The sequence below is a fragment of the Glycine max genome, chromosome 10 (genome assembly GCF_000004515.6).
Source record: "Glycine max cultivar Williams 82 chromosome 10, Glycine_max_v4.0, whole genome shotgun sequence".
Lineage (NCBI taxonomy): Eukaryota > Viridiplantae > Streptophyta > Magnoliopsida > Fabales > Fabaceae > Glycine > Glycine max.
Window position 1 is genome coordinate 23,191,191 of NC_038246.2, and position 25,164 is coordinate 23,216,354.

At 33.0% G+C, this 25,164-nt stretch overlaps 1 protein-coding gene across 2 annotated transcripts; it reads left to right on the forward strand.

Annotated features, from left to right (window-relative positions):
* Positions 1-2,405: 2,405 nt before the first annotated feature.
* On the forward strand, positions 2,406-14,428 carry LOC100805027 (folylpolyglutamate synthase). Of its 2 annotated transcripts, XM_006588898.4 has the most exons (17): positions 2,406-2,636; positions 3,234-3,383; positions 3,683-3,879; positions 4,090-4,155; positions 4,477-4,586; positions 5,308-5,368; positions 6,653-6,736; positions 8,701-8,757; positions 8,909-8,969; positions 9,179-9,225; positions 9,379-9,456; positions 10,953-11,111; positions 11,498-11,827; positions 12,102-12,180; positions 12,582-12,737; positions 13,713-13,912; positions 14,226-14,428. In XM_006588898.4, the coding sequence occupies exons 2-17, from the start codon at positions 3,272-3,274 to the stop codon at positions 14,283-14,285; spliced, it is 1,857 nt and encodes a 618-aa protein (XP_006588961.1). In that variant the 5' UTR covers positions 2,406-2,636; positions 3,234-3,271; the 3' UTR covers positions 14,286-14,428. The 2 variants fall into 2 exon arrangements, with proteins under 2 accessions (XP_006588961.1, XP_006588962.1); XM_006588899.4 differs by lacking the exon at positions 9,379-9,456.
* Positions 14,429-25,164: the final 10,736 nt, after the last annotated feature.

Sequence of the window (25,164 nt, forward strand, 5' to 3'; positions counted from 1 at the left end):
CGTTTTCTCCAATACTAATAAGAACGAAAAAGTATTTATCTCATTAATTTCTAACATTTATTATTTTTTAGTTAAGAAAATTCTTAATTAACGGAAGACTCTAATTAGAAAATAATAATAAACTAAATAAATAATTAAAAATAATCTTAAAAAATACAAACAAGTATCTGAAAATATTGACATTATGACAAAGAGTGAGTATTACTTATTTGTCTCTGGCCAATTCCGTTTAGTTTACATGAAATAAAATAAAAGAATTAATAGAAGTCTAATTTTTCTCTTTTTTAATGTTATCCTATAATTTATAGGTAAAAGCCATTATTAATCTTTTGCCTATTAGTTCATTTTTATATTATATATATATATATATATATATATATATATATATATATATATATATATATATATAGATACATACTTGATATAAATTTTGAAAATATATTTTATTTGTTCCTTTATACGAGACCCCCTCGTAACATTTAACTGCTTGGTGCACTTTCTTACTGTACTGTTGTTTGGTCATATAAAGTTACCATACGAAAGTGTACCATTTACATCAATAAAATATATATATATATATATATATATATATATAAGAGTAAGATATTAATTATTAAAATAAATAATGAAAATAAATAAATAATAATATTCACAAATAAATATTAAAAGGTTTAAATGATACTTAATTATTATAAAAATTATTCATTTTACCATATTGTGTGTTAAAAATAAAAACTATATATATATATATATATATATATATATATATATATATATATATATTATAATTATCAATATTAACATAAAATAAATTATGAATATAATAAAGAATCGTGTAAGTCACACAAAAGTAATAAAGAATTGCGTAAAAAATTGCATAAATTTACAGTAGCATATATTTTAATATTCATTTATAAGTCATTTTTAAAAACATTTGGCAAAAATATTTTTTAATATTTTTTAATATTTCTAATTGTTTAAATACTAATCATATCATATGAAATTGATCTTTTACATTTTGAATAAAAGAATACTCTTAAAAATGGAAAACCATACACAAACTTTGCATAATAATTTGGAAAATTAAAATACCACTTTTTCAAATAATTACTTGTTTTTTATTTAATTTTTTTTCAAGAAATTAATAAAAAAATAAATATTTATTAAAATTATTTAAATATTTTTTTAAAAATTAAAAAATATTTAAAATAAATTTGACCATACCACGTGATTATCAAACTCTTGAGTTAACTCGTTAAATCTTACAAGGTTTTAAGTCCGCGAATTGACTCTTGAGTGAATTTTTTTGTTTATTAGACTCATAAACTCTAACTAAACATGGTAGACTCTCCCGTCAATGAATTAGTAAGTTAAAAAAATTAGACTAAAATGTAAGTAATTTTTTATTATTTTTTGTCTATTTAGCATTCAACATACCTTCATTTAGCACATTATTTTCAACTATAAAATTTTCAACCTTTAATAATATCAAACCCTTATCCTCTAATAACATCAAATCCTCGATTAAAATGATCTATCAGTGCTATAACCTCTACAATTGTATAGTGGTTATGTATTATTATTAGACTTAATTATTTAAATATTCTAATTTTTATAATATATTATTTTATTTTATTATATTATTAAAATATTTAATTAGTATGTTATTTATAAATATTTTATTATTATTTTTATATAAAATCTACTAGTTGAGTCTCTATAAAATTCTCATGAGTTCGTTTGCATAAACTCGAGTTTAATCACCTATATTCAATTAGCAAATAACACGCCTCAGCACGTAACATTCACGGATTCACCAATTGACAATCCTAATTCAACATAAAATATTTGTTCAACATTCAAATAATTATTATAAATAATTCTTATAAGGTTCAAATAATAATAAATATAATTATTATAAAATATAATAATTTACCATGCAATATATTATTAATATTAACATAAAAATAAATTATATTTATATATACTATAAATCATCAATATTAACATGAAAATAGATTATAAAGATAATAGAAAAGTATGCAACTTTTTTTGCATAAACGTACGATGGTGTGTAAATTATGAAAATGTTAAAATATCACAAAAAAACACTAGTTATTAAAAAAACTCAAATTTTGCCTTAATTCCAAGATTAAATATAATACAAAAAGAAAGTTCCTTACCGAAAAAATGCAACAAGAAAGTTAAAAAAATAACTTAAATGAAAAATTTAAAAGATAAAATCAAAATCAAAAGATACTATAAGATTGACTAAATAGTAAAAGATGAAGAAAAAGAGAGAAAAGTGATGAGTTTGATTTGATTGGGAAAAAAAAAATCAAAATCAGAACGGAATATAGAAAATTCAAAACAAAACACTAGTTTTGTCCATTAAAAAAAAAACAAGTGCACCAAGCCACGTTTTCATTGGCGCGGGTGAAAAAAGAGGTCCAATACTCCAATCCTAAATGCGTGTTCCTGATTATGTATTACAAATTGAGAGAAGGTGGTGGAGGAGCTGATCCATTGCCGATAGCGTACCCATAATTTATCATTTCAATCCCATCCCAAGCGTCCACAGCTAACAATTCAGATTATCATCATGGCTTCTTTTTTCCCTCACTCTCCTTCTCACTGTGAGTCTCTCACACTTTCTCTACCTTTCATTCGAAACGTGTCGGTATAATAATGCTAATGCATCTAAGCTTGCATTTTCATTATTGGTCTGCAAATCCTAACAGTTTTGTTTTGTTTTTCTTTCTTTTTTTTTGAGTCATTTCATTTTAAATGAATAATTGTTCCCAACATAGAATAATTTTTCGACTGTTCCTGTTAGGATATAAGAAGAAGGAAAAGTTAGTTAAGATAGTTAGTTAAGATAGTTAGACTATTAATATGTTAGTTATTACTGTTAGGATATTGATTAGTTAGTTAAGGGGTTAGTTAGTTAGGGATATTTCTTTTCTTTCTCATTTCAATTGTTGGTTCCTAACAGTTCCTAACTCTTGGACTCTGGTTGTGGTCATACCTGAAGTGACTATTAGGAATGTAATAAAATCAGGACATGGTTATTATCTCGTCTTAGGTGGCAATAAATTTAGCTAATCTATTATTACTTAGGAAGATGAATGGTAGATATGACTTATGAGGGAAAATATTTCTCAATCAGAATGTCTCTGGCTGTGTTACTTTATTGTTGGTTGTTTTTGATTGTGGTAATGTTTGCTTTGCAGGGTTAATATACTGATGATTAACTAATTAGAAGTGTGGGATGGTAGGAGTATCACATTTCACTTGGTGGCATATGAAATCCACCATCAAGACAAAATGGGCTTATTCTTGTTTACCTGCATTTACATGCATACATAATTTCACAGGACAAAGTAAGCTCTTGTTCCAAACAGATTACCTGAAGTACTTTTATTCCATTTTGTTATTTTGCTATAATATTTTTTGAGGTTTGTTGTCAATTTGTTTCTCTATTTTTCAATTTCAAATATTAATTACTTTTCAGCTTTTGTCATGTGGTGCTGCACACTTGAACACGCTTTCTCTAGTTTCTATTCTGAGATTTAATCTACTGAAAATGCATGGAAAGGAACTTGTACTCATGTGACACTGTAGGGCTTGCAAAAGCATAACGTTGAGTTTCTGAAAATTTTGTTGTGGCTTGATGTTTTAGGATTTATATATAAGACATCATCTGAAGTTCATTTTGAAAGGGAAAGCAATTCTGTCACCAATGGACAATTGCAAAATTTCCCAACATCTTCATACGAAACTGCCATGGAAAAAATTTCATCTCTTATTACTTGCCAAAGGCGTGGGGAAAAGCCACCGATTGCCAACAAATTAGAAGTAATGTCACTGTATCTTAAGGTAATATGCTGAACTATTTCCAAGAATTTTTGAAGTCATAGTGATGAGAGATGGTTCGATGTAATTATAAGCTTATAATTAAGCTTAGGGAAAAGAAAATGTTCTATTTCCTAGGAGTCACTTATAGTAGATGAAAATGTTCCTTAAATTGTCTGATTCAAGGAGACTTCTATGAACAGTAGAAAAATAAAATGCTTGTTCTCTATACAGATATTGGGTTTGGAAGAAGATATAAACAGGCTTAACATTATTCATGTGGCAGGCACAAAGGGGAAGGTACTCTTTTCACAGTTTGTCATATTTTTATTTATTTATTTTATATATGATCAGTTTGTTGACAAGTCAATTCAGACAATTCTGTTTTTTGCTTCAAGATTCAAGAACAAATTATTACTACTATTAGGAACATTATATATATCTTTTAAATAAATTGGTGCTTGTCTTATGATGGTTGAAATAAATAGGTTACTCAACAGTTATTTAACCAATTTATAGTTGTCTGATGCAGTTGTCAGGTATCTGACATGACAGAAAGCACATCCCTAATAATCATATTCATCCTTCATTTCCCCCTTTTGTTAATGGATTACTTATCAGGGTTCAACGTGCATATTCTGTGAGGCAATCTTAAGGGAGTGTGGCTTTCGCACCGGAGTTTTCACATCCCCTCACCTAATCGATGTGCGTGAAAGATTTCGTATAGATGGGTTAGTAATTGAATGAACTAACTTGTCTAGAATGACTGATATTGTATCAGCATTCCATTCATATATTCTGATCTCTGTCACCCTTTTCAATAGTCTTTTTCTCTCTCACATGCACATGCACATGATACACACATTCTTCTTACCTGGAGTCCATGAATTTACAGCACAGATATCTGGTTGATCCGGGTAAACAATGAACCTATATGAAATTATGAATAAGAATACATCTACACTTTATTGACTAGGTTCTGTTCTTTCTTACTGTCATAGTAATATCTTCTGGAAGAAAACTGTATTGAGATGAACTGCTTGGCAGCAAAATATTTCAATTATGAATGTTCACAAAGCTTTATTAAGAAGTATCATACCTTTTTCTCCATGAGGAATTGGACAGTAGTCCATGCGAGCATCTCTGAACATTATTCACCTGTACACCCATTATCTTGTTAATAAAGCCTTCATCTAATAGTAAGTTCAAACTTCAAACAAATAAAGCAACTAGGGCTACCTATTTTTGAGATAAAAAGCAATGACATTTTCCTTCTGATAATCAGGCCTAGATTAGGAAATAGGAATTTGCAAATAGAATTCTTTTGATACTCATGAAAAATAATTGATGCCAATTTGTTTCTACAGTATTGCAATTAGCTGCTTATTCTGCTTTTTGCACTTAGGCTTGAAAAGTTGCATAGGATTAAATTCTGAGTTATTGTCTCTGTAGGATTGACATATCTGAAGGCAAGTTTTTGCAATATTTCTGGGATTGTTGGAATCGATTGGAGGTAATATTTGTTATATTTTATAGAGACTCTTGGACTTTCTTTTCTAAATCTTTGTATATCTTAAATCCAAGCATTGCTTTGCTTGTATTTTACACTTAATAGAAGAATTGGTTACTGGAGTAATTTCAGCCTTTCCCTATTGGCCTTCTGATAATAATCTACTGATAGGAACTCAAACAGAGCTCACTTTCAATGAAGGGAAAGAGCTAAAAAGTAAAACCCCTTCTCTTTGGTTGATGTTCAAATGAGAAATGGAAAGTAGAGACACTGCAAGCACTTCAAGGGGCTTGATTTATGCCTTCCCAAACTTCTATTTTCCAACCCTTTGCCTCCTTTCTTATCTTTTTATCCTATCCCCACTACCGAAATCTGTTTCTTTCCCCCACCTGCCATGTGAGTTGATTGGTTACATTGCACCCTCCAATGTGCTCATCGTACTTTCTTTGCATGCTACTCCCAATAGCCTTTAATCAACTGCTTCTATTCCTTTTCCTATTTTGCTAGATTCCATCTTAAAACCAATTTGCTTAAGTGAAATTGCCCAACAGGTATATAAACTGTACCTCAGTAATTGAGGCAGGCTATGTGAAACTTTCCAACACCCGCTCCATGGATGTTTGTCGGACTAGGCAATACTCAGTGGAAACTATAGAAATGACAGAAATGGGCTTTAGGCTTTAATACCATGTTAGGTTCCATCTTAAAATCAAATGGCTTAAGTGAAGTTACCCAACAGGTATATAAACCACATCCCAATAATTGAGGCAGGCAATGTGGGATTTCACAATACTATCGTACACTAGTGCCAGGGAGTTTATCAGATACTTGTTCTATTATTCTATTTGGATCTTCTAAATACCATAAATCATTTTAATTTTGAGGATAAAAAGGGAGAGCTCTGTGTCTGTGATTGAAAAGATAACATATTAACTCATAGGAAGCTTCATGACTATTGCTTACAAAGTTTTTACTAGTTTTAGAGTGAAAATTCTGGTGATAAGCAACTTTACAAAATTAACTGGACAACATACTTGGATGCATATGTAACTGAATATAAATAAATCTATTCATATTAAAAATTATTTCTCTTTTTCTTGGTTGTCCATTGATATCAATGAGAAATTGAAACTTCCATACAGTATATTTCAAATTTAATCATTGAATATTTATGTTTCACATGTGAAACCATTTGTTACAACTTAGAAGAAAAAATGTAACTTGAATATATTATCCAAAGACATATTCTGGTGGCAGTTTCTCAATTCCTGAAGCTTAATTTCACAGGAAAATACAACAGAGCAGCTTTCAATGCCACCGCTATTTCTGTTTCTTACTATTTTGGCCTTCAAAATATTTATATCTGAACAGGTAAACCATGCGTATCAGTTTATTATTGAGTTTCTTACTAAATTGTCCTTGCAAAATTGATGTATGTAACTGTTTGCAGTAGCCAATGTGAAAGATTTGATGTGATGAATTTGTCATTTTTTGGATCAAATTTTCACAAGCCACTAGCCAATGATGTTTACGAAAGTCTTTTACCTGTATTGTTTTGGAGTTGAATGATTAAATTTGTTCTGAATAATGCAGTACCAAACCAAACCAATTTGTCTCTGCTTTCTAGTTATAAAATTTCTTCTGTCATTGATAGTATACGTCTTTACCTTTATTTCCCTGCAGCACGTTTGTTGCACTCTGGAAAACTGTTTTCTTCTGTGATAAATGTTGTTTTCATAAAGGATCACTGCTTGTTATGTTACATACTCCTTTAAGTAAAAATAAAAAATAAATTAGTGAGCTCTTTTTGTTTGTTATCTCTAGATGGATGGATTATGTTAGGATTAGGAACCAAGAATTGAAATGAGAAAGAAAAGAATGAATTTTATTGACTAGTAAGAAAAGAACAGAAAATAAGAGAGAAAACTCTCCTCCTAAGGTTTCCCCTTCACAAAGAATTTCTCCTTTCACAAAGAGCTAATGCTCAATTTACAATGACAACCAATTTGCCTCTCTCCTATCCTTCTTCCCCTATTTAAATCTAATAAACCCCTCTAACTAACTAACTCATTAACAGTCTAACTATCTTAACTAACTTTCCCTTGTCCTTATATCCTAACAATACACCCCTCCTAAAAATCAACCTTGTCCTCAAGGTTGGAATTTGAAAACCGGAATTACACACTGAAATGACACACTTCCTCAAGTTTTCCTGATTGCTGCAAGACAACTGCACCCATTGTAGCTTAGCTGGGAATGACCCACTGCCCTTGCATGTGGGGTTGAGTTTGGTGGCTCCGGTGGCAGTTGGGATGAAAGAAAATTCTAATTAATCTGGATCTCCACTGGTGATGCTGCTATCTTTTTCCACATCTTCTCTATTAACATGTCATCAGCTACACAGGCATCCTAGTTTATCGATATAAATCCTGCCACCCAATTTGAACTCCAAGATTCTGCTCCTCTTTTACGAATCCCATTTGGACCTGACCCACTATGTAAAAAAGTTTGACCCACTTTGTAGAATTCCAAATCTGCCCCTTCCTCTTTCTCATTTTTTAGAAGCAAATCATTTTACTTTTACAAAACATGAATCTTTGGTGTCCATCCGTGGGGATCAACTGTGAAACCCCACTAGCCACTGTATGCAAACTGAGGTCCGGTGGTGGTGGGGACAAGGGTTGACTCCTTATAACTTGAATCACCATGACTGCTCCTATACATTCCTTCTGCCTTGGCTCCATCACCGAACTGTTATCCACTGATGCAACAGACTTTAATGCTAAATGCTCACCCAGCAAGTTGAAATTCCAAGAGTTCAATGCCATTGATGCTCCAACCAGCTTTATGATCAAATCTGGGTCCAACAATGATTTATGTTTCATTGTAACAATCTTTTTATGGAAATCTGAATTTTAAAAATAATGACGCTTGGTTGCATCTCCACCTTCAACTTCTTTCTTGATCAAATCTGTTATTGGGTTATTAATAGAAAAGATAATAGGAGAGATAAAAAGAGAGAAGAAGCAGTTTTATTAACCCACTTAATCAGTGATTACAATACTGTATTTATAGACAAAACAGATAGGACATCTAACTAACTGAACTGACTTAGTAATTGACTGTTAACTAACTAAACTAACTCAGGACCGCAGTAGAATTACCGCATGTCCTTTACAATAATGTGCTCCTAGTTCATACAATTTTTTTGGCTTTTACCTGCAGTTTAATGCTTACTAATATTTACTTATCTGTTTATGTTATCAATCTTTATTCTTCTTTTCTCCACTTTTACCGCACTGCTAATATTCCATTTATATGCTTCCCATTCATAGGTTGATGCTGCCATTATAGAAGTTGGTCTTGGAGGTAAAGAAGACTCAACTAATGTGGTATGCATTTGATGTATGGTATCACAGATTTATTAACAACAATTTTTGTTTATATTTTCTTGAACTAATAAAAGAAAAGTGTTTAAAGAAATTGCAACCTGTTGCATTTGATATATGACAATTACATTTTAAAATGATTATGAACTTGCAGATTAAAGAACCTACAGTTTGCGGCATTACTTCTCTGGGCATGGATCATACTGAGATATTAGGTAAGTATGTTTCATATTTTCTGAACATTCTTCCTGATGCTTTGCATATATTGTTTACTCCGAGAGCTTAACATGTTCGTGTGTTGGCAATGTGATTTCATCATCTAAGTTAACTATCATGTTTATTATTCTTTTTTTGTGTTTTTTCTTCAATAAGAGTGAATTGACCTCAATATGGAAAAAGTATTTAAATTACTACATCTTTGCAGGAGATACTATTGGACAGATAGCTTCACACAAGGCAGGGATTTTTAAGGTATTAAAACTCTACTCAACCAACCAAACCTACAAATTGCTTTCTATGGAAATAGGCTACTTGTTGTAGTACTTTATGTGTTTGTGTGCCCCCTCCCCACCTTCCTTTTTTGCCTTCTCTTCTGAAAAATGGATGCCTTCCCTATTCTTGAAGCCTAAGGTACCTGCCTTCACTGTACCCCAACCTCCTGAAGCAATGGATGTTATCCTTGAGAGGGCCAAAGAACTCATGGTAAATCATTTTTCTCAATCGTATCAACTATTATAAATTGCATCAAGGAAATAGCATTATGAAGTTGCCTCTTAGAGTATACTTACTCTAATACCTCTTATCAATACCAATTTCATTTATTATTTTGATGAAAACAGATATAGAGTTCTTATGGTCAGAAGCTCCTATACCCAGTTGCCCACCTTGACTGAGGATGTTGTTCATAAAAATATTACTAAAAAGTAAAATGCTATAAAACTTAAAATTCTCCATTACTAGTTTTTTATATATATTAATTAAAGATTTGAATCTGATTAGCTTGAGCTTCTTCTGTCACTATAAATTTGATACTTTGATTACATATATAAAATGGAAGCCCAATGCACGATGCTCCCACCTGGTGCAGTCTGGGGAAGGTAGATGTATGATGTCCTACCCTCACAAGTGAAGAGGCTATTTCCAGGATTTGAACATGTGATCTCACATTGTTTACATATAATAAATGGCTTGAAGAAAAAAATATGTTTCGTCAAATAGTAAGCTTAGAAGTACCACTTGATTATATCATACATACCATATGATTGTTATGAATTTTAACAGGCATGGCAATAGAGCAAAATGGGGAGTCGGGGGTTGCTTTTGCCCTTCTTGTCTGCACCCTCACCAAGGACAATGTGAGTTTGGGGTTTGGTTTGGGAAAGTTGGGGATGAAAATTTTAGACTCAACCCCTTCCCAATGGGTTCGGGGAAGCCTAGAAGGAACTCATCCCACTCCTTTTTTCTAAATTCAGTTTATTTATATATATTTAATATTTTTAACTAAATCATTTATCAAGTACATTCTAATTCAAATAAAATATTAAAAATAAGAAACACTATTTTTAATAAAATGTGTTATTTCAATTTTATTATTTAATTACTATTATTAATTAAATTATTATAATAATTAATTTATATTTCAATAATTATAAGAAATGATTGTGAGGTTAAAATCCTATTTCAATTATATATGTTGTATGGATGGGTGGGTGTGTGTGCTCGTGCTAGTAATTGCATCCCCAAACTTGCTCCCCCCATCCCTACTTTTGCAAATTGGGAAAATCCTGAACCCAATCAAAACAGTTTTTTCCTGTTAAAGTCAGATGGGAGTTAGACAAGTATCCACAGGTTTGGAAATTGTCGTGTCTAGTTGTTTTGAAGGAAAAGCTTTTGGTAATGTAATCAATTTTCAAATTGAGTCTGTAATTAAAAAATAAATTAATAATTAAATAAAAAACTGAATCATTTAATGAAACTTCATAATTAGGCTTGATCTGACCATCTGAAAGGTTATCTTTCTCATCCTCAGTTATATGAAATCAATTACTTCATATATTTTAGAGCACTGATTTAGTAGGAAGATATAGGCTAGCAATCATACAAGCATGCTGGAGCATGTGCAACCTCACATGAGCATGAGTCTCTCAAGTCTTAACTGTTAATGCTATTAATTGTTTGCCTATTTTCAATGGCTGCAGGTTCCACTGGAAGTGACTGAACCTTTTGATTGTAAACAAATTAAGGGATTAGAGCTTGGCTTATCGGGTGATCACCAATTCTATAATGCTGCTCTTGCAGTCTCTCTTTCTAGATGTTGGCTTCAGAGAACAGGGAACTGGGGAGAAAAATATCAAAACGTTAGTTAAAATTCTACTTTTGGTTCATGCGTGCATCTAAGTAGATGTTTATGGAATGTCTTGTAAATCATAATGCATTAGAATCTAAAATACATTGACAATAATTATGCTATCAGTAATCACATGTCATGTATAAGAATTTTCAGAATGAGTCCCTGGTCAGAGTCAGATTTTAATAATTTAGGATGGATTAGCCAGTATTTTTTTTTTCACTTCATGTCTGTGGGTGTGTGGATAATAAATATTTTTTGTCACTTTAATATTATTCTGCTTGATTTTCTTTCATTGTTTGAGAATCCATTGTATCAAGGATATGCTTATATTCCTCTGTCTTCATTATATTCCATTTTCACCTAGCGTTTTTCACTGTATAATACAATTTTCAGGATTCTAATTTGCCACATGAATTTATTAGAGGCCTTTCAACAGCATATTTTTCTGGAAGAGCTCAGATTGTTTACGACTCTTATCCAAATTCTGACGGCTCAGAAATCTTTTCTAAAAATTATGGTGGAGAGTTGATATTTTATTTGGATGGAGCTCATAGTCCAGAGAGCATGGAGGCTTGCGCAAAGTGGTTCTCTAATGCCGTAAGAAGATATGAAATTCTGCCACATTTGTCTTTCAAAGTAGAAAATGCAGAGGAATCTTCAGAAAATGGCCACCTCCTACATGAAAGCAAGACCTTGGGGCAGTTTGAGAAATCTTTTAGGCAGGTAGGTATCCTTAAAATTATTGATTGTTCCAGCTGTTCCTGGAGCTTAACCATTGTTGTGACTTGTGATAACATATTATATCCTTTCTTGTATGCTTTTTTTCCTTATTTCTAAGTTATATTAATGCAATCCTCAACTACTCATTTTATTTTTTGTATTATATTATTCTTTGTTGTTGAGATTTCTAGAATCTGACAAAGTATCTCATGAAATTCTTTTGACCATCTATTTCATTATTAATTCTCTCCTGATATTCAGCATTGATTAATTGTAGATTCTTCTATTCAATTGCTTAGATGTGAGAAATCCCCATGTTTTGCTTCCGCAGCTGGTGAATACATGTGCTTCTTCAGGTATTCCTGCTTCATAGCACCTCTTATTTTTCTATTTTCACTGTCTACTAGAAAAAAGCTATCTTCACTATTTGAGTTGTGACTTTACCTAGTTTTGCTTCACAAAAAAATTCTGAGTGGATTTTAAGAATAAATTAGACAGTACACTGAACCTTCTAGCATATCAGTTATGTGAGTTGACCCTCTTGACATATGGTGGATAAACGTGTTACCAATATATTCTATATGAAATACTACATTACGTTTAGATAATCTTCTAGAAGAAAAAAAAAATAGCATCCCAGCCATTCTCCATATTTCCTTACTTAACTATTTTACATTTTTTTTTTCTGTATGAAATACTATATGCTTATGAGGTTCATTGCACTAATGCAGTCAAAATTTGTTGAAACCTTGCATAGGTATTCATTTCTCGAGAGCACTTTTTGTCCCAAATATGTCAAAGTATAGTAAGGTTACTTCTGGTGCATCAGTTATTTCTTCTGATCTCAATGGCATAGACCTATCATGGCAATTTAACCTCCAAAGAATCTGGGAGAAGATTACACATGGGAAAGGTATGCCCATCTTTCCAGCTTGTAATATGTTCTTATGTTCTTTGTCACTCTAGGGTCCTCACTGTGATGCCATTATGCTTGTGTCAGTCATATTGTCTTTCATATAGCAAATGGATCTTTCAGCATCAAGGGGCAATAAGACAGTCAGATATCAATGTATTGAATTTTTTATTGTGTTGTCACGGTATTCGTTGGAAGATTTCCAGAGGCTGAACTGATAGAAACTGGATCACAAACTAGAGTGAAATGATATTTTATTGGTCAAATCCCTAATTGCCAATCTAAATCAATGTGATAGTAGAACGAGCAATGGAAAAATTTACAACAATGACTGAATAAACTCACGTATTCAAGAGCCTGGCCTGTCCCACCCAAAACTAATTTTCAACAAACATCCCCTATCAACTACTGCTTCCATTTATAATGGCCTAACTAATTACCTATTCTAAGAGGTTATAAAGCCTACTCTCAACTGTCAAGGCCTAACTAACTGGCTTATCCTAAACATCAACTTTTTGGTGCTTCATCATTCATCCATGCATCCAGTAGAGTGGTCTTGACAATGACATATATATCTTTGCCTCTATAATCAGTTGAAATATTTTTTCCTAGAATTTAAATAGCAAATTCATTTAGTTACAATGCTGGTCTTCCTTCAACATCCTTATTATCTTGTAAACAAAGTGGAAAATATTTCCAATGGAAATTCAACCAAAAGAGGAGACACAAGATACTGTTTTAGATGTGTGTTCTAAATTCAACATTGACTGCTATCATCAAGTTCTTCAAAATTATTAGGCTTTAGATTAGCCTAGATAAAGATAAATGTAATGACAACAAATTGACTGATGAAATTATTTAGATAGCCCATACCAAAATTCCTTAATATCATGCGAAGATGCTGCCTAAGAGGACCAAGCATTCTTGACAAAGCTTGACTTTTTCTGACCCGTGCATTACTTTATATATCTGCAGAAATGATCACTTCGCTTGAAAAGGATTTCAAGATAGACAGCAAGGAGATCTTACCACCTCATGAATTTCTTTACGATGATGCTTCAACTGGCTGCCATTCTCATAACTATCTGGCACACAGTGCAGTAATACCTTCATTGCCATTGACAATAAAATGGCTGCGGGACTGCGTCAGAGAACACCCTTCCACAAGACTTCAGGTAACAATAATATGGATGGTACTTGATTCTCATATTTGACTTGGTTGATGGATGGATACTCAGTGCTAAATCTTTTCCTTGCCTTATCCATTTCACCATCAATGGTATTACCCTGCGATGTATTATTTTGGTTAACCGCTGGTATGTATAATTGCCTTTTGAAGATGGAGAATGGTGTTTCCTTTTACCTTCTGCTTCCTTTCCTTCTCCCTCGTAATGGGGCAGAGAGAAGTGTTTTCTTTTTCAATCTTTCCACCAACCTACCTATGATACTACGCGTATTCTGAGAGCCAATTCTTACCAATGGTTGCAGGTTCTTGTGACTGGATCACTGCATCTTGTTGGAGATGTATTAAAGCTCTTGAAAAGATGATTTAAATTGAAGAATATAAGTTGTCTGCCTTGGCTTTGGAAAAGTTTTATTGCACCAAAGAATTGTCATTCTTTCAATCATTTAAGCAGATACCGAGTTCATGTAATTGCTCAATGGTGTGACAATATTTCATTCTTTACAAATATGGGCAATTTTATGTGCATACTATTTTTCAGTTTTCACACCATCTCCTAAATGCTGAAAAACGTGGGGGAAAAGAAAAGGAAAAATTGGTAAACCAAATTAACCAATACCAAAGGGCTTTCATTGTTAATATCGAGAAGGTTTAGTCCAGGACAACACGGGATACTAGACTCTTCCCAACATTTTTATTAGTATTGTTTTTAATAAAAAAGGAAACCATGATTTTTCTAGAGTTTTCAGAAAAAACCACGTAAATAACAGAACAAAACACAGCAAGTAATGATGAAACTAGACTTGGCATTTATTTCGAAAAAAGTATTTATAATCTCGTCAACCCAGGACCTTTATTTGCAATCTGGTTAGCTCATGATATTCAAAGCCAATTGGCATACCAGAGGTGTTATGGTGATTTCCCCCACGTTAAGCATAATAGGTCGGGGTCGTGAGAAGCTACACCGACTTAATAGGAAATCGACATAACGGTAAGTTATCAAACTCAAAAATATACCTAAATTGGTGAGTCTCCTTCATATAATAATAATAATAATAATAATAATAATAATAATAATACATGTATATTTAATTATTTATTATATTATTTATTTTTATCGATAAATGTTAGTTGTTAATTATTAATTATTTTGTTAGTGGGAGGATTCAAACCCGTGACTTCTTCAATTGACATAATAAATGTTAATAGTTAATTTTTAATGTATAATACACATGTAAATTTACATAATAAATTTTGTGATGATTAATTTTGTTCTAATATATTACATGTACAATAAATTTAATGCACCAAAATTAATTATTATAAAATTTATTATGTAAATTTACATGTGCATTGAATATACATAAGAAATTTTAGTGTTATATATAGCGAAATTAATTATTTCATAACATAATTGGTCTATTAACTTAGTTGATTAGAGTGTCGTGTTAATAACCTGAAAGTCACAAGTTTGAATCCTATATGGGTCATTAATTTTAAATTAATTCATAAAACATACTTTAAAAAAAATAGAAAAAACCTGTTTGGATTGACAATTCGTAATGAAAATACGGATTACGAATCCGTAAATTTGCTAGGGGTAATTTTGGAAAAATGGCAAAGCACTAGGTGCATAAGCAGTTTGCCTGGTGCGCTAGCAATGACCACATGTGTCTCTTCCCATTTTACTTAGAAGTTGCACAACCTTCACCCTAAATAAGGTGGCATTTCCTCAAAGTCTAAAACCACCCTTCAAGGTTTGAAATGTGCATCAATGCATCATGTGCCTTTAACGACCCACCCTTAGCCAATAACAATCAAGCAGAGGAGAATGAAAGGTAGGAAGCATCATAGAGAAAGAAGGAAACAAAGGCGAGAAACGAGAAAAAAGTACACTAATTTGGTCTTCTAAAATAGAGGTGATACAAAAATGATCTACTTTAGTATTGTTCATTAAAAAATTGGGGCTTCAACTAGAGTTGCTGACTCAACAGTGGACTCGCGAGTTTGACTGTGTTCTCATGAGTCTACTCGAGTTAGCACGAGTCTACCTCAAAAACAGGTCTACAATTGAGTCAACTCGTAGAGGGGAACTAGACTCGTAAACTCTTCCGCGTTTGTGAGTTAACTCACGAGTTTGATAATCATGTGTGAAAAAATGAACTTACCTGCCAAAAGGCCTTTCCTGGCTCTATAAATTTGTAACCATGTACAAATAAAGGCAACACTAATTCATGATGAGAAATTCACTCTCTCTCTCTCTAAATTCTCTTTGATCTCTCTTTTTTCTCCCTTTCTCGATCATGTTTTCCACATCCAATGCTTAACACCATAAGGATTGGCCTCGTCTATGGGAATTGTAACACCTCAAATTTTTTGACTGAAAATATTGCTTGAAAACGCTTTTTATTTTATTTATTTTAGAAATATGTGTCCCAATTTTTAACAGCTACTTACAATTAGTCAAACCTCTTACTGTATTCTTTTTAAAACAATTGCGTCAACCGAAAAACGATAATTCTTTACATTGAATTAAAATAAAAGTGGATATAAAATAACTTAGTCTTCATACATGATTAAATAACATCAGCAGTGTCACAGAAGAAATAATACGAATACAACCCATAATAGTATGAAAGTAAGAAAAATAATTTTTTTTTACATACATGCTTTAACAAAATACATATCCGTGGAGAAAACCTTTCTCAAAATACATCAAAATTAGTAAAGAAAACTAGGACTAGAGTAGACCACTTATCACACCAAGAGTATTGAACTCACTAAGACGTGTCCACAAAAGAATCATCACTCTCATCCTCATACGTCCGCTCCAACTGTGGCTTATGTACTACTCTCAAGGAACCAATCGTGGTTCCTTAAGCGGTAGAAATCACTTGTCACACAAAACAATTGGGCAACATAACGACTATGATTACAACCGTCTAACAATCATAACAAACAATTTGCCGAGGTTGGGCATCCCCGAACCTAAACCATAACGTGTACAAATAATATAATGATATACAAATATATAGCAAAATACAAACTTGCACGCCACGGATATAATTTGTTGGAGTTCACACTCTGCCGGTCTTATCATTCACCAATAGTAATAGTAATATACATGCATGTATCTTAGTAATTTTATCAGTAGAGAATCATCACAATTCCAGAATATGCATCAGTCATCAATTTTTGCAAATTATCTCAGCAATAATATAGCAATTAAATCAACAATTCCAAAAAATAAATAATTCTAAGGTAACTTATCTAGAGGCACAAATCCCAATGTTAAGTTGTCTACTTCTAAAATTACTCTATCACTCATTTTTTTACAAAGTTTCATTCCTAACTTATTTCCAGTGTTCTAGGTGTTGCGGGAATCGGTTTTTCATGAATCTTATATGCTACCCTACATTTTCACACCTAACAAACTCATTTTTTAGGTCAAAACTAACAGTTCATATAGATATAGCAACCAATTCAATTTCATGATAGATTTTTATTCTACAAATGGTCCTTAAACTTGTTCTATTCGTAATTTTTGCTAGAAAACTCCGATTTAAGTGAAATTTATGGCTAACCCTAAGTTTTAACACCCAAAGAACACATTTTTAACCTTAAATTTCAAGAAACACAACACATCCTCCAGTTTCAACCAAGGAAGTAGCTACGAATATTTGAACATCAAAACAACATGCAATGAAGCCGAGCTTCCGAAGACAACAAGGTTAGGGTTCAAGAAGTGGAAAGACCCCCCTTACCTTGATGTAGTTACACAAAATGACTTAGATGAACAAATAGCTCAGGTCCTTGATGTCTCAAACTTCTAAGAATGAAAATGAAATTTTGGAACCATGAATGAGAAGCTTGCACGAATTTGGTAAGGAAAACAAGAAGAGAAAGAAGATTAAGATCCCCTTACCAAAGCTTTGATGGAAGAAACCTTAAGAGCACTTGTATGAAGCTTGGAAGAAGAAAGAAATAGATTCCTCTCTCCCTTAGTTGAACTTGTGCAAAATGGAGAAGAAAGAGCTCTAATTTGGTGTTTAAAAAGACATGAAGGTGAGGTTTAAGGCTTTGGCCAAATGACACTTGGCTAGACTTAAGTTGACAAACTTAATTGACAACATGAATGACTAATGGCCAGCCATGGTGAACATTCCAAGTCATGCCTTTTATGTGCATTCTGTCTTTTGAAATTTTAACCAAAAATGACTAAAGTAGACATAGGCAAAAATGGTAAAAAATTGCTTTTTGCCAAAACTGGTAAATCCTATCTTAAACATCTAGATTAATGTGCTAATTTTCTACATTATTGTGCTAATCTCCCAAGGGATACGTTGAAGTACCTGAAACACACTACAATAGGGGTCGAATAGTGTGATGGATAAAAAAATTGGTCTTTCGATAACTTTGAAAACTTTTCTCAAACAGATATCAATGGACGATTGGTTTCATCCAAGGGATTCAAATTCACTTTGTGCTTAGAAACTAGTTCACAAAACTTGGACACAATAATGTAGAAGTAAAGTATACGAATAAACAAGTTATATAGAAGCAGCAAAGAAAACACAGAGGTTTTATACTGGTTCACCCCAACTCTTGGGCTATGTTCAGTTCTCCTTCAAAACTTGAAGGGTTCCATTAATCAAATATTTGATCACAACCAAGTATTCTTTATGCCACTTCTGGTTACAATGAGTACTTTCTAGGCCACTCTTGGCACTACCCTTAATCTCCCCCTGAGATTAAGATCCAAGTATTCTTTGTCACTTAGCCACTCCTAGCTTTCACAAACAATAGATGTTTGATAGAAAATGTATTATAATCCCTCAAAGAGTGTTTACACAATAAAATCAAATACAATGAAACTTGCTAACTTAGCAGGGCTAAGATTTACTCGATTCACTCAAGTTTCTTTCGTTCAACGAAACTGACCAGCGTTACAACACTTTTTTCGTTTTGACTCAGATGATTCTTTTCTGATTCCACTACTTATGAACATCTTCAAGCTTTATATAAACTTCTGAGCTTCGACCCGTTGAGAGATCCAAGTTAGTCGTTGCCTAATAGCTTGGGCGCTTTACACTATGCACATTATTATGCAGAGAGAGTGAGGGGACCCCAAACATCTTCTACAACATATCTCCAGAGAAGTACAATTTTCCAACGTCGTCTTGTGCTCAAAGCTGACTTTCAACATTCAATTCAAATACAATGTTAACAACATAAGTCAAAAGGAATTAAGAATGTTAAGACAATTTAAAACTTCCCTTTCGTGTGCTATTGTACATATTGCTTATTGAACCATGGACGTTACTTTTTGATGATTACTTTCAGTACTTGAGGATTGAGTTACTGTTCCATTGCCTTTGGACTATGTTAGACTATTGACAAGCGTATGAATGTTGTCGCAGTTTACAAAATTTATAAATGAGACTGTCTCCATAGGGACTTGAGTTATTTAGTTTCTCCAGATAAAGTTAAACAGTTTAATAGATATATACAAAGGATTTGATCAAATTTTCATGGGTTTAGTGAAAGAAAGGTAAATAACATAAAAGTCGTAAACATGTAAAATTAAGAAAACAAATAAAATGCATTTAATTAATTCAAGAAAAGCATAGGATTGGATTTAATCATTCATATCTACAGTATCTAAATGAAATTAATACATATGAATAATTTTCCAACATTGCCGATGCACACGTTAGATTGCCTCGAATCGATTTCGCGTAATCGAGAATCCTAAGAATATTTATCGAATATCGATTCGTCACATATTTGATAAATATTCCAGTACTACAATCATAATCTTGTGCAAGTAGAAATCATAATGTTATGCTTTATTCCTAGCAATGTAACATAAAGAGTGAATTCATTAAGTTCAGATTCTAAGAGTACTTTCCAACCAAACTTAATGATGTGATCCTGACTAGGAGCGGATTGCTTGATATAGGCTACAGAGATTTGGATGACGCCACTTCCAAAAAGGGAAGATAAGTCAGGGTAGACGCCACTTCCAGTGAAGGAAGATAAGTCAGGGTAGATGCCACAAGGATTACCTTGATAAGTCTGATAATTGGTTCAACAAGGAACCCAGAGAGAAACTCTCACCCAATTTTATGAAAATGCCAAAAGTCCCCTTATTCAAAACAAAAACCAATACTTATAGTGTATTTGAACAAAAAGATAAAAATAGACATGGGCCTTCTAAACAGTTTGGGCAAAAATTACAATAAATAAAAATTATAACTAAAAAACATATTTAACTTGGGCCTTCAAATTAATCTGGGCCTTCAGCAACAATTAATAGTTTTGATAGTGTGTCTGCCTTTGGGCCTTCATACTTCTTCACTTGGGCCTTCATCCTTCTCCACTCGGGGGCTTTATCCTTCTCCACTTGGGTCTTCGCCCTTCTCCACTTGGGCCTTTAGCCTGTATTTGGCCACTTTCAGGATTCTCATCATTCCTTCCTTCTTGGAAAACATTTGCCCTCAAATGTCCAGGATCATCACCGGGTTCAAGTACCACTTCCTTCCTTTTCTTGTTGGCTTTCTTGGCATAGCTTTCATTCTTCTTTGCAATTTGCACCTTCACTTGGTCATACAATCTTTTCACATACTCAACTTTGGCATGTGCATCCTTACGTTGAGTCTCTTGGGGATTGCTTTTGTAAGTTGTCCTGTTAGGCAATGAAGCTCCGGGAAGGAGATCAACTTGATGTTCTATGCCTCTTGAAGGTGGCAGTCCATGAGGAATCTCCTTAGGAAAGACATTTTTAAATTCCTGCAATAAGGGTTGAACACTAGGAGAAATAGAAATAGTAAACTCATTAGAATTATCAGTAAAAATTTTATTGTCTTTGCAATACTGTAGATAGAGTGGTTCATGAGCAGGCAACACTTTCCTCACTTCACTCGCCTCTGCAAAATAATTAAATTTTCTCTCATGTGTATCACTCTCTCTCTTATGTGTATCACTCTTTCCCTCGGGTGTATCACTCTTCTTTTTCCTATTCCTCTGTTGTGCCTCACTATTTCCTTTCTCTTGTTCTCTCTTTTCTTTCATTCTGATTTGGTCATCACACATTTCTCTAGGGGATAGAGGTTTAAGAGTAAACAAGGAAGATTTGACTATTCGCCTGTAGAGCTTTTCTTTGTTACGGTTCAACAAACGTTGCATTTGTGTAGTCATCACGTCTAGTAATAAGCGCTAAGATCCGTCCGGTTGATGATATACACCACCATTGTCACCATCTCCTGCCATGATTAAGGAACAAAGAATTTTGCAGTAATTTAAAAAAAAGATCCAGGACCTCACCACACTCTACTCACGTGTTTCTCTCTTTAATGGTAGTTCACTCGTGTTTGATGCTCTCAATATAGGCTTTTGTGTGATGTTTTCACTCTTGCCTTTTACCACTCACTCCCTCTTAAGTTCCTGGATGAATCAAATTAGACACATAAGGTATATAACAGGAAAGACAGTTTAATTATCACAGATTGTGTAGCAGATTTAATTTGGATAACAAATTAGATTGATTTGATTTGGATAACAAATTTTGATTTGATTTGATTTGGATAACAGATTAGATTTGGATAACAAATTAGATTTAATTTGGATAACAAATATGATAACAAATAAGATAATAGATAGGATAACAGATATGACAAGTAAACTTCAAATGTTCATAACTTTTGCTACGGTTGTCCGTTTGAGGCCCACTATATATCAAAACGCTCAGAATTCAGAGGAGAATCTAGATAAGGGGATTTGATCCACTATTTTCTTTCAAAAAAAAACCTCTAAATGCCTCAATTTCGTGTTCAAAGATCAAACACCCACTTTTTTTTTTCAAAATTTCTGCAACTTTTTTTTTGACACAAAGTGTGAAAGACACAAGAAACAAGAACAAGAACAAGAACGCAATTAATAGAACACATGATGCAAACAAGAAAACAAATAACAGAACAAGGATAAAACACGAACCTGGACAAATTACAAAGAAAAATAATAGGATAGGATAGAACCTGTATCAAGAGCCGAAGCTCTGATACCAGATGATGTGATCCTGACTAGGAACGAATCGCTTGATACAGGCTACGGAGATTTGGATGACGCCACTTCCAAAGAGGGAAGATAAGTCAGGGTAGACGCCACTTCTAGTGAAGGAAGATAAGTCAGGGTAGACGCCACTTCCAGTGAGGGAAGATAAGTCAGGGTAAACGCCGCAAGGATTACCTTGATAAGTCTGATAATTGGTTCAACAAGGAACCCAGAGAGAAACTCTCACCCAATTTTATGAAAATGCCAAAAGTCCCCTTATTCAAAACAAAAACCAATACTTATAGTGTATCTGAACAAAAAGATAAAAATAGACATGGGTCTTCTAAACAGTTTGGGCCAAAATTACAATAAATAAAAATTATAACTAAAAAACATATTTAACTTGGGCCTTCAAATTAATCCGGGCCTTCAACAACAATTAATAGTCTTGATAGTGTCTCTGCCTCTGGGCCTTCATCCTTCTCCACTCGGGGGCTTTATCCTTCTCCACTTGGGCCTTCGCCCTTCTCCACTTGGGCCTTTAGCCTGTATTTGGCCAGTTTCAGGATTCTCATCACCTTCTAACAATGCTAGAAAGAGGCAAGTGAGGGAGGTGCTGACTACATACATACAACTTAGTAAACTATGTGCCTTATGACACTCCATCATAATATAAACTTATCCAACATCAGAGCAACTCAAATCTCCTCAAAACATGCATATAAACATAAACAACTCTATGAAGATGAACTACCTAGAGTCTAAGTTGATCAACACTATACATGACATTAAAAAGGAAATAAAATATGAAAGCTACACCTTCACATCCAAGCACATATCCATAAGCCATTAAAAAGAAAGGACTGCCTCCTAGCCATCTTCTCCCATGAACATGAAGTTCAAAGTCATTATAGGCATGAACCACACATGGAACAACACAAGGGTAAGCTTACAAAAAACAAGCATACTAAAATAATATAAAACTTAACAATTAAAACACAATCAAATACCATCATATATAAAGCATAAATGGCTGATAAAAAACTATAAAGCATAAATCTTAGAATTCAAATGACAACACATCTCGTAATAAACATAAATTTGACAACAATCACATGAAAATGCCATCATCAATCAATCAATCATCAACATCATGATTCAACCATCAAACAACTGAAGTAACAAAAATACCACAAGAAATTGGGGTTGAATTGTTTTTTAACAAACTGATAACACTTTTTGAAAATAATTTGTTATTTTGATATTTGTTTAGAAAGGGATAGTTCAGAATGAAGAATGTTATGAGCTCAGAACAAAAAAGCAAGAAGATTATAGAAAGCAATTTTTATAGTTTATTGCTTTATTTCAAAAGGAGTTGTTTAGCTGTAAAGACTTTGATGAAAAAGGTTTAGTTTTTAGGTTTCTTTATAAAAGACATTTCGTCCTTTATGTTTCCAAAAATAGTGATGTGATTAAACAATTAAAAACAAGTGCAGAAAAATGAAGAAAGAGGAAGAGAACAATGCACAAAGGTTTTTATACTAGTTCATCTCTACCTTGGGCTACATCTAGTCCTCACCCTTCAGCAACTTGCCAGCAACCCCTTTGGACTTCACACCTTGCAATCTACTAGACCAAAAACACCATTGATATCAACCTTTGTCAGCCACTTGTTGGGCTTTACAAAAAAGGTTTCTATGTATGATTGCACATCCTTATAAAAGGGTTTCCACTTAGGAAAATATAATATCTCACTTCTAACAATCAAAAGAGTACAACATAAGATCAAATGTAGAAGTGGGTCGCTCTCACTTGAGAGGTGTTGAAGCAATAATGGCATATTTCTCATACAGAGATGTAGCTTGAGTTTCTCTCTCTAGGATAACTTCAACTAGTCTTCATAATGCTCCTTCTTGTCCTATTAAACCTTCAAAGGTATCCATTGGGGTGGAGCCTACACAACTGACATACTTATGGAGGAAGTAGAAAAAGGTGACAGTTGTCAAATCATGATAGCTAGTAGAGTTATTCTGAGGTCCCCATTCTAAGGAACCTTTATGATAGCATTTTAAAGACACATTAAAATGGTGATTTTGATGTTAGCTGAGAAAGGACCCATTCTAAAGTAGATAATTTTGATGAAGTACAAGTGATATGGCTTTCTGAGGGATCACAACTTCATCACGCTTAACATATCTTCGTAACACAAAGCATTGCGAAGTAGTCTACTTCACATATGAATGGTGGTGAAGGAACATTTGTTGGTATGTTAGTGTTTTGTCCAAGGTTACATTGCATAACAACTATAGTCTTCCATTTTGATGTTGAAGATCAAATCTTCTCATGGACCATGCTTCAACTCTCAACTTGTTTACATCTTTGAATTCTTTAACATTCATATTCTTATGAGCTTTCAGTATGTGCGGCTTCATTTGGAAGATGTGATGTCTTCAACTTTTGTCTTTTGATGAGTCAACTTCCTTTAGTTATTGAATATGGAAGACAAAATGTAGTCCTTGAGATGCAAGCTTGAACCATTTAGAACTTTATTCTAAAGTTTAGTTCTCAGAGTCATTCTGATGTACACTCTAGTGCAACTTCATTATGATGTTGGATGCTTTCTTTCTTACATCTTCTATGTAAGGCCTTGTTGTCTTGTACTTTGCCAAGTTCAAGTACTAAAAGGGAAGCACTCTTCATCATGCATATAAACTTCAAAAGATCTTCTAAGGGTTTTACCCTTGACATTAGTTTTGAGACAACCTTTCTGAGCTTTGTTTTGAGCACCTTAGAATGCATGCACAATCTACTTATTTAGGATGTTTATCACTAAAACACTTAAGCAAAAATGTTAGTCATCACACCAATTCCATCATCCTTACAATTTTCATTGCTAATGATTTATCATAATTAAAACTAGGGACGTGGATTCAATAACAACATTATCATCTAAAGTCTGTCAATCACCAACACCAAAGAAAAACCCGACTCCATGTAGACTTTCATTGTATGAGCTATTAATTCAAGTACATCCCTTAACGTAGCATCACACAAACATTGGGGGAGACCCAAGCTAATCCTATGGATGAAGTGTGGTTTTGTTGAAAATATATGAGTGTGTGTAGTGACTTACCTAGGTAAAGTATACATTAACCTTAACCTATAAAGGAATTTGCCTACCCATTTATTCTA